Raw genomic sequence first — 11,015 nt, 5'->3', positions numbered from 1 at the left:
TTACTGAGCAGCCATATTCAGGAATGTGTGCGTAGGGAATATTGTGTTTGGACCAATCACAAGAGTATGTACCCTAAGGCTTCAATTACCAGTCCCTTGGGATTGTGGATGATCCACTCAGTACAAACTTTACAGCGCATGTGCCCCTCAGTGACCAATCTTCAGAAGTATGTGCAATGAAATCTCAGTGACCCATTGCCAGAGTATGTCTCACAACGTATGTGCATTAAACCCTCAGTGAAGAGTGAGTGGGGCAACTACCATTTTTAAGAAAGATGTCAGCAAAGCTCTAAGCAGATGTTTAATTTAGTTGACTCTTTAGCAGTCTCCTGTTTCTTGAAGCACTTCTGTCAGCCATAGGTCTTGAGCTGGCAAGGCTGTCTTATTATTACACACGAGTATTATATTTACAAAGTAGAAACACTCTCTATGTGCATGGCAGGAATCACAGGCTGTGTAGTAAAAAGACTAGCCATGGTTTTGATGCACACCTGTTTAAAGTACACCACACTTTTTCTTTTTTGGATTATCTGTGGGGTTATTTTATGTATTATGTAGTTTTGCTATATCTGGACAATATGAATGTGAAATGTGTCTGTTGTATTAATGTAAGAAAAAAAAATTGTAATAAAGATTACTGGATTTAAAAAAGTGCACCACTCCAGTCAGTGTCTGAAACCAACTCGGACATGCTAAGAGGCAGGGCTTTTTTTCAGCAGGAACGCGGGGGAACGCAGGGGAACACAGTTCCGGCACCTCCAGCACTGAATGTATGTAATAGCATGGGGTGTGGGGTGTGCTGGAGGGTCTATTGATGTTGGCTGCTGGGGGATCTATTGTCACTGGTGGGGATCTGATTTTGTGTGAGGATCTATTGTTGCTGATGGGGAATCTATTGTTGCTGGGGGTCTTATGTTGCTGGAAGGGATCTACTGTTGAGGGAGAGGTCTATTTTTACTGGCTGCTCGAGGATCTATTGATGCTGGCTGCTGGGAGATCTGTTGTTGCTGCTGGGGGGTCTAATGTTGCTTGGGTGGATATTATGTTACTGGGTGTGATATATTGTTGTGGGTAGTTCACTGTTGCTACAGGAAATCTATTGTTGTTGGGGTGGAGTCCATTGTTGCTGGGGGAGTCTATTGTTGTGTGGGGATCTATTGCTGGGATTCTATTGTTGCTGACTTCAGGGGATCTATTTTACTGCTTTTCTTTTTATCATCAACATGTTTCAAAGAAATGATTTAGCACCACAAAACAATACTTGGTTCTGTTTTCTCTAAACGGGGCAGTACTGGTAGGTGGGTAGGGGGTGGAATCAAGGGACGGTGGTCAGAGGTGGGTAGGGGGCAGAGAGACAAGGGGTGACTGAGACGGGGGGAGTTCCTGCACCTATTTTCCGAGAAAAAAAGGCAATGCTAGAATGCAGTTCTTGTTAATGATGTCCTGATTTAAATTTAGTTTGAAAAAGTATTAGTTAGATTGTTGAGGCACGGGTTTTTGTGGTAATTTCAGTCTTCTTAATATAACTAAAATGTTGCTTTCCAGAAGATTCAGCTTGAATAAAAAGCTTCAGGAAATATTTTTTGAGAACTTTACTTATTTCTTTAAAAAAAAAATGAAATTTAAAATGAAAGAAATATTACTATGATCAATAACATTCCACTTTTGATTGACGTGCCATATGCACATCCACAAGTAAATGCAGATGCAGAAGCCATTGGCATTTACCTGAGCATGGGCCACGTACAGCCACTCACTTGTATTGGCTGTAACTGGCTCTGCAAGTGCAAGAAAGAGCATCAGTGTGCATGAGATCTTAAGCCGGCCATACACTAGTAGATTTTCAAATGAATACTAATAAAAAATTGAGTAAATTTGATGACTTGATGAATGTCTTTCCAAAGTGCTTTAAATTTAAATTTTGCTTTTAGCATTCAATTTTCAAATAAATGGATTTTCCCCAGCAAAAATCATATAAACTTAGAATTTTGTTTGTTTAAGAAAAATGTCCATTCTGCTCATTTGAATTGTCTCGTCACTGCAACCAAAACTAACATTGATTTTACCCCACTAACGATTATAAAATCAAACAAGCGTTCTTAAAATGAATAATTCTACTAGTGCTTAGCTAGCTTTAAAATTGTTCTAAAGGCAGAAGGTTGTTTACCTTAATGCATTCTCTGCATTAAGATAAAAAAAAAAAACTTCCTGATCTTGATCTAGCGCTGTGCTCGAGAGCAGCAGTTATCTCCACTCTCTCTCTCTGTCTCCACATTGCCATTAGCTCCTCTCCATTAGGAGAGAGCACGGGGCAGGGCTAAGCCACACTCTGTGTGTCAATGGACACACAGAGCGTGGCTCAGGATCAAGCCCGCCCTATTGCCCCCATAGCAAGGGGCTTGATATGAGGGCACTCAGAAGGGGGGAGCTCTGACGTGGCACCCCAGAAGAGGATGATCGGGACTGTTGTGTGCAAAACCATTGCAAAGAGCAGGTAAGTATAACATATTATGTAAAAAAATGTCCCTATACAATCAATCACTTTAATAGCACCGGAAATGTGCTATTTCCTGTCAGCTTCTGAGAGATGAAAAGAAAGCACGAACATCCTTAACTTTCTTTTTATCTTCAATCCACCATGTAATGGAGAAGAACAAAGGCAAACCTTTTTTAAGTCCAGCCTGTGTGACAACCATGGCTTCTTCCACAGATGCAGTGGAGATATGAGAATACCCACAAAGGGACAGGAAGTGAGTTACCAAATGAAAATAACAAATTCAGCCGATACATCTGAGAACTAGTAGGTTGAAATATAGTACATTTGTGTTTGGTGTTGGGATACTCTTCAACCTCAAGAACTGTTTGTTAGTCACATCAAATCAGAACAAGCATGTAGCCTGTTAAGTCAAAATTCCTTATATGTATACAGTACCTGATCCAAGTCAGTAACTCAGAAATAATTGGATCTATTGGATAGGGATGATAGTGATGCAGCCAGCAGTTTCATATAAGAAAAGTAAAGTGCCTTGAAAAAGTATTCACACCCCTTGAAATTTTCCACAATTTGTCATGTTACAACCACAAACGTAAATGTATTTTATTGGAATTTAATGTGATAGACCAACACAAAGTGGCACTTAATTGTGAAGTGGAAGGAAAATGATTAATGGTTTTCAACATTATTAATATTACCATGTTTCACAGTGAGGATGGTGTGTTCAGGGTGATGTATAGTGTTAGTTTTGCGCCACACATGGCGTTTTGCTTTTAGGCCAAAAAGTTCAATTTTGGTCTTATCTGACCAGAGCACCTTCTTCCACATGTTTGCTGTGTCCCACACATGACTTCTCGCAAGCTGCAAACGGGACTTCTTATGGCTTTCTTTCGACAATGGCATTCTTCTTCCTACTCTTCCATAAAGGCTAGATTTGTGGAGTGCATTAGTAAGTAATAGTTATCCTGTGGACAGATTCTCCCACCTGAGCTGTAGATCTCTGCAGCTCCTCCAGAGTTACCATGGGCCTCTTGGCTGCTTCTCTGCTTAATGCTCTCCTTGGTAGGTTTGCAGATGTGCCATACTCTTTCCATTTTCAGATGATGGATTGAAAAGTGCTCCATGAGATGTTCAAAGCTTGGGATCATTTTTTTTTACTGAACCCTGCTTTAAACTTATCCATAACTTTATCCCTGACCTAAAAGTAAACAAGGTTCAATCAGCGCAAAAAACAACAGTCCCTAATAAAAGCAGCTAAGCACTCAAGGTCGATATATCAAATCCAAACTAAAAATTCATGAAAAGTGTATCCCTGACCTGTCTGATGTGTTCCTTGACCTTCATGATGCTGTTTGTTCACTAAGGTTCTCTAACAAACCGTTGAGGGCTTCGCAGAACAGCTGTATTTATTCTGAGATTAAATTACACATAGGTGGACTCTATTTACTAATTGGGTGACTTCTGAAGGCAATTGGTTCCACTAGATTTTAGTTAGGGGTATCAGAGTAAAGGGGGCTGAATACAAATGCACGCCACACTTTTCAGATATTTATTTGTAAAAAATTTTGAAAACCATTTACCATTTTCCTTCCACTTCACAGCTATGTGCCACTTTGTGTTGGTCTTTCACATAAAATCCCAATAAAATACATTTACGTTTTTGGTTGTAACATGACAAAATGTGGAAAATTTCAAGGGGTGTGAATACTTTTTCAAGGATACCTACCACACCTACACATACAACGTATCTCTCTGCACAGATTAACTTTAAAAAGGAAGTATTTCAAAGTCATACAATAAATGAAAACCTAGGTTAAAGTAGCATTAAACCCTCCACATTTTTTTCACTTAGCACATAAGGCAAAATAAAATAAATATTACTTGCAGTTCACAACTTTTAATTCTGCTGGCTCCTATGGGACTGCAGGCTGCAACCCCATATCTCATACTTAATAAACTAGTAAGCAATAATAAATACATAAACAGAGTTGGCATTAAAATGGCCGCAGCCTTTTATTGGTTTACCATACATAACAAATATCTCATATACAGTGGGGACGGAAAGTATTCAGACCCCCTTACATTTTTTCACTCTTTGTTATATTGCAGCCATTTGCTAAAATCATTTAAGTTCATTTTTTTTCCTCATTAATGTACACACAGCACCCCATATTGACAGAAAAAACACAGAATTGTTGACATTTTTGCAGATTTATTAAAAAAAGAAAAACTGAAATATCACATGGTCCTAAGTATTCAGACCCTTTGCTCAGTATTTAGTAGAAGCACCTTTTTGATCTAATACAGCCATGAGTCTTTTTGGGAAAGATGCAACAAGTTTTTCACACCTGGATTTGGGGATCCTCTGCCATTCCTATTTGCAGATCCTCTCCAGTTCTGTCAGGTTGGATGGTAAACATTGGTGGACAGCCATTTTTAGGTCTCTCCAGAGATGCTCAATTGGGTTTAAGTCAGGGCTCTGGCTGGGCCATTCAAGAACAGTCACGGAGTTGTTGTGAAGCCACTCCTTCGTTATTTTAACTGTGTGCTTAGGGTCATTGTCTTGATGGAAGGTAAACCTTTGGCCCAGTCTGAGGTCCTGAGCACTCTAGAGAAGGTTTTCGTCCAGGATATCCCTGTACTTGGCTGCATTCATCTTTCCCTTGATTGCAACCAGTCGTCCTGTCCCTGCAGCTGAAAAACACCCCCACAGCATGATACTGCCACCACCATGCTTCACTGTTGGGACTGTATTGGACAGGTGATGAGCAATGCCTGGTTTTCTCCACACATACCGCTTAGAATTAAGGCCAAAAAGTTCTATCTTGGTCTCATCAGACCAAAGAATCTTATTTCTCACCATCTTGGAGTCCTTCAGGTGTTTTTTTAGCAAACTCCATGCTGGCTTTCATGTGTCTTGCACTGAGGAGAGGCTTCCGTCGGGCCTCTCTGCCATAAAGCCCCGACTGGTGGAGGGCTGCAGCGATGGTTGACTTTCTACAACTTTCTCCCATCTCCCGACTGCATCTCTGGAGCTCAGCCACAGTGATCTTTGGGTTCTCCTTTACCTCTCTCACCAAGGCTCTTCTCCCCCGATAGCTCAGTTTGGCCGGGCGGCCAGCTCTAGGAAGGGTTATGGTCGTCCCAAACGTCTTCCATTTAAGGATTATGGAGGCCACTGTGCTCTTAGGAACCTTAAGTGCAGCAGAAATTTTTTTGTAACCTTGGCCAGATCTGTGTCTTGCCACAATTCTGTCTCTGAGCTCTTCAGGCAGTTCCTTTGACCTCATGATTCTCATTTGCTCTGACATGCACTGTGAGCTGTAAGGTCTTATACAGACAGGTGTGTGGCTTTCCTAATCAAGTCCAATCAGTATAAACAAACACAGCTGGACTCAAATGAACGTGTAGAACCATCTCAAGGATGATCAGAAGAAATGAACAGCACCTGAGTTAAATATATGAGTGTCACAGCAAAGGGTCTGAATACTTATGACCATGTGATATTTCAGTTTTTCTTTTAAAATAAATCTGCAAAAATGTCAACAATTCTGTGTTTTTCTGTCAATATGGGGTGCTGTGTGTACATTAATGGGGAAAAAAATGAACTTAAATGATTTTAGCAAATGGCTGCAATATAACAAAGAGTGAAAAATTTAAGGGGGTCAGAATACTTTCCGTCCCCACTGTATATCATCAAAATTCTCAATTTATTAAATAATAAGGACAACAAATAACATTAATCATATTGCTGTTATTAGAACTCAAGCATATCTCACTGAATTTACCAAAACGTCCGCCCTGGTTCCAGGGTGACGTAAACCACTAAAAGATTGTGACAGGGAGGGAGGGAGGGGGAGTCCTCCTGAGGTATCTGACTGGAATAGTGTGAAAAAGGGGATTTCCTGCCCCTTATATAGACCCAGTAGCTTCCAGAACATTCCTTAAATGTCTATTGGTTGGAAATCTCCCTTAGCAACTTCCTTAAATTTATTTAAAGGGACAGTGTCCTTAATTCACTAATATAACTAATCACACAAATAAACAATAAGGCTCTGTTTCCACTAGTGCGACTTTTCATGCGACTTGGGACTGAAAAGTCGCATGACAAATTGTATCCCATGATTTCCAATGAGTACCGTTCATATCTGTGCGACTTCAAGTCGCAGCGACTTCAAAGTAGTCCCTGCACTACTTTGGTCCCACTTTGATGCGACTTGAGGTCCATAGATACAGGCATTGCTTCAAATCGCGGTAAAAAGTCGCAGTAAAATCGCGGTAAAAAATCGCGGCAAAATCGCGCGACTTTGGGGACGCACTAGTGGAAACATAGCCTAAGATTTAAAGGAAAACAGAAAAAGATTTTAGAAAGGGGAGAGCGGCCGCAGACTCAAGAAGGTTGTCCCAAAGTTTTGTGCCAACCTTTACCATTCTCTCAGTACTGCTTCCCTGAACTTCAGGTCCTCATAGAAAAGTTTATAGTGCACAGTACAGTCTCCAGTCAGTCTGTTAATTTGAAAAAGGGAGAGGGAAAGGTGGGGGGGGGACAGGAGAGTGCCTTGCCATCCTAGGCTATAGAGTTGTGTGTCTCTATTGATGCACATAGTGTAGGGAGACAGAGCTCTAGTCCCTGCATGCAAGGGTGACACCATAGGATGATGCAAGAGAAAGGAGCCACCCTGAAACAGGAAACCTGGGGCAATGGTCATGGCACTAGCCTAAACTCAAACATAGACAAGGCTTTAAAGATAAAGGAGCTCCATATTCAGTGAGTCATTAAATCAGCTGCTGAAATTGCTTAAAAAGTGAGGGTTTACTATCGCTTTAAAAAAGATATTATAGATAGTTTTAAATTGCAGTAGCACAGACTACAGCAGACATGTTAGGTTGAACATAGTGGGGTAATGAACGTGTAGCAGGTACCTCTCCAGGCTGATTGCATCTATGAGGGAGAGAGCTGCCTGCTAGCAGCTGGGTAGGCTTTTCGCCCCCCTTCTCTCTCTCACATACACAGAGACACACAGAACTGCTTGCTCTGTAGCCTCCCCATTGGAAGAGACTGACAGCCAATCACAAGGAAAATGCAGCAAAGGAAAATGCAGCAAAGCATTGTGGGCGATCTAGTCTGAAGGAGGAAGTGACTCTGTTAGCTGGATCAGTCCTGAACTACAGGACAGACAATGCAAAGCATGCAGAACTGCCTGCTGGGAGGAGTGATAAAAGGACAGGCGTAGCCTCTCCGGATGCTATTAAAATCCTGTCAGGAGGAGGTCTGTGTATGACCAGGAATGAGAGACTGCAGCCCTCACAGCAGAGAGCCGGATCGCCTGTCTCTGAGGGATCTATGGAAGACAGCCTTGCTACTCTAACAAGCAGACCGGCCTACGTTTCAGAGCAACTGGAAGCCACCTGCACTTCAGCCTGATCGGGAGTGGCAGCATGGCGTTTCACTAGACGGAGCCTCACTATTGGAGTCTATTGTGGTGAGAGGGCACCTGCCCATCCAGATAGGGATTACAGTATGGCTGAGTGAGTTCTTTCCTACAGACTGCCAATGAGACTTGTAGTTCCACGGATGTGAATCTACATCTTCACAGGTATCATACAGCTGGGCATTGGGGCCTTGTCTTTCTCCCCTGCGCTATAAGGTCAGTACTGTATTGCACTCACATTGAAGGAGGAATCTACAAGTGCTATATTTCTTCAGTTAAGCAGTCATCAGCATATCTTCTGTTCTACAGTTATTTCTTCTCTTTTGCCTTGTGGATTACAAATACTGCAGTTTAAACTACAGGCTAGCTGAAGATATTTGGAGTCAAAGAACTTTTACCATGTTCCTTTCTGCCAAGCTCTGCTGCTCTATATGCAGGGTTGATTACGGTATTACAACCTAGGGGGAGCTATTTTCTTGGGACATTCTGAAAACGTTGTACCGTGTTACTGTGTGCATATGTTGTGTTCGTTTATGCTGGTCTGTGGGCTGAGGCCTCAGGGGATGGATATCCAATACATGCGTTGAGGGTGTTGAATGTTCACCACCCTGTGTACCTGTTCACATATACCTTTTCAGGTAACGAAGGCTCACATTCTGTATATGTGAATTAAGTGATATTTCCTGTCAGTTATAACTTGTGTGTTCATGGCATTTTATTATGTCTATTCTTTATCTCAAGTAAAAATTTCTGAGTGGTTCATTGATATTGTGTGAGTCTCTATTTACTATAACAGCTGGTGACGTGACGGAACCCAGGGCCTCGATATGGTTTATCATTATTGTGTTTCCTCTCTATTGCTGGGTTCCGCACTAATATTATCAAGTAGGTGTACCAGAGGCGTTGGGCCCGTTCTTGGGGTTGAGAGGCAGAGTACAGAACCGAACATACATTAAGCGGCTCCTCCGGGGCTAGTGCTACACGGGTTTTCCGCTACTCTGCAATCAACTCCACAGAGGGCACCCCTATAAGCACCGGAATGGACCTTGCCGCTGCTATCCAGTGGTGTGAGGTAGAAGGCGTCCGCTCAGAGTCGAGCGTGGTGATCGAACTCCCAGGGGAGGCCTGGGCTGAGGAACAAATCAGCCAAGCTGTGAAGACACTATCCCCAGACAGGAAGGCATGGGTGATGGCTGTCAAAACAGACCATGGGACCTCCCGCACCTATGCGCTGCTAGAGTGGAAGCGAGGAGTCCCTGAAAGCTTCAAAGGTGCCAGTGTGCAATTGACCAACAAGACGGAGCTTTGCATAATCCATCTGAAGGTTCCAGATGAAGGTCCTACCAGCTCCAGTCAAGCCAAGTCAACTACAGAAGAGGTTCCCTCCCCGTCACCTCTGGCCATGACTGGACCAGATTTCTTCACTGCCATGGGAGACTTTGTGGCAAAGTGCCAGAGGGATACTCCAACGTGCTCTGAAAGTGGGTACCAGAAACTCAGAACCTTCTCTGAAAGACAACCAGTGCCTACAGGAGAGGACAACTTTGAAGAGTGGCTGGACCAGGCCACGCAAGCCCTGGATGAATGGGACATTCCTGAGACTCACAAGAAGCAGAGAATTACAGAGAGTCTAAGGGGCCCTGCCTTAGAAGCTATCCGCAATCTGAAGCTCAGTAAGAAAGATTGCGTTGTTCAAGACTACCTGAACATTCTGCAGGATGTGTTTGGGTGCACTGAAAAAGCTTCTGACCTCATGTACCAATTTGAGCATACTTACCAGAACGCAGGGGAAAAGTGTGATGGCATTTGGATAAGATACTACATCAAATCCTACTAAAGAAGGGTTTGGATCCCTGGAAAGTAGATGAGGTCCGTGCACAACAAGTCTTGCGGGGTGCCCAGCCTTTGGACCCCATCACCATCCTGCTGAGAACCAGGCAAGATGGTGGCATTCTGAAGTATCCAGATCTGATCAGGATTGTGCAGGAAGAGGAGGCCATGCTGGAAAACAAAAAAAAATTTAGAGGCCAGGATCTTTTGTTGAAGTCAGGGTGGCCAGTGCAGCTGATGGCGGCCCCCAGATTCAGCTTCTTAAGACTCAAATGGCACAGATAATGGAGATGATGACCAAACCGCTGGATCTAAAATCTGAGATAGCCGCACTGAAGATGCAGTTATCCCATATGATGGAAGTGATGAACCAACTGACAGCAAAACGTACTGTCAGAATACTGGCAGAATATACCCCCAAACACGCCTACTGCATCTGGCCAGAGGCCAACAAATCAAGATATCTGTCTAAATTGTGGGGGTGTAGGTCACTACCAGCGAGTATGTCCTAGTCCTCCAAGGAGGACAGAAGACTGGTGTGGACCTCAGAGAAGTGTTCCAAGGGTGGAGAGAAGATCTGGGCCTTCAAGAAGAACTTTCCCTGAATCTGCAAGGGAGCAATAGTGAGCAATGCTTATCAGCCTCCAAGATGTCAACGGAAACAGAATTCTCGACGGCGGAAGAGGAAGGGAGCACGAGTCCAGTCACACAAACCTGCTGTTCCAAACGCTTCCACCAGACCTGCTGCCCAGTTAGTAGGCCCTTTGTCTGTAGTGCCTGTCTTGGTGGAAGGAATCTACACAAGAGCCCTTCTTGATTCAGGTGCTCAGGTGACCTTGTTGACTAGAGGTTTTTACAAGAGGTATCTGTCATACATACCCCTGTGGAAGTTGGAAGACATAGAGATCCAGTGAACTCAAACAGAAGATTACCCTTGTGATGGATATCTGCGGATCAAGTTGTCGTGTGATCCATTGAGGACTGGGAAGCCTCAAGACTTTGATACGTTAGCTATTGTGTGTCCTCAGTTGCCAGGGTCCACAGGCAGTCTGCTAATCGTAAGGACCAACACAGATCTGGTGCAGCAGCTGTTAGCCCCTGTTGTCCCCAGATGTGATCCATTACCCTCACTGCTGGAAGGAGGGCCAGAAGTGTCTTTCCCTCCCACAGGGGATTAAGAAGGACCCATAGCAGAAGTGGAAGAAACCAATCTGCAGGAGGCAGAAGTAATCAAGCCGAAAGAAGAGGCTAGTGAGCTT

The 11,015-nt window shown here is 43.3% G+C and overlaps 1 protein-coding gene across 1 annotated transcript; it reads left to right on the top strand.

Annotated features, from left to right (window-relative positions):
• The first annotated feature begins 8,965 nt into the window (after window positions 1-8,965).
• LOC141127539 (paraneoplastic antigen Ma1 homolog) lies at window positions 8,966-9,763 on the top strand. Its single transcript, XM_073614105.1, has one exon. The coding sequence runs from the start codon at window positions 8,966-8,968 to the stop codon at window positions 9,761-9,763; it is 798 nt and encodes a 265-aa protein (XP_073470206.1).
• The last annotated feature ends 1,252 nt before the right edge of the window (window positions 9,764-11,015 follow it).

This window comes from Aquarana catesbeiana, linkage group LG01 (genome assembly GCF_042186555.1).
Source record: "Aquarana catesbeiana isolate 2022-GZ linkage group LG01, ASM4218655v1, whole genome shotgun sequence".
NCBI lineage: Eukaryota > Metazoa > Chordata > Amphibia > Anura > Ranidae > Aquarana > Aquarana catesbeiana.
Note: the sequence above shows the minus strand (reverse complement) of the source record. Positions and strands in the feature narration are given on the sequence as shown.

Bases quoted from the DNA above. Each gene is read 5' to 3' on its own strand.
- LOC141127539 (XM_073614105.1), top strand. From the start codon at position 8,966: ATGGACCTTGCCGCTGCTATCCAGTGGTGTGAGGTAGAAGGCGTCCGC.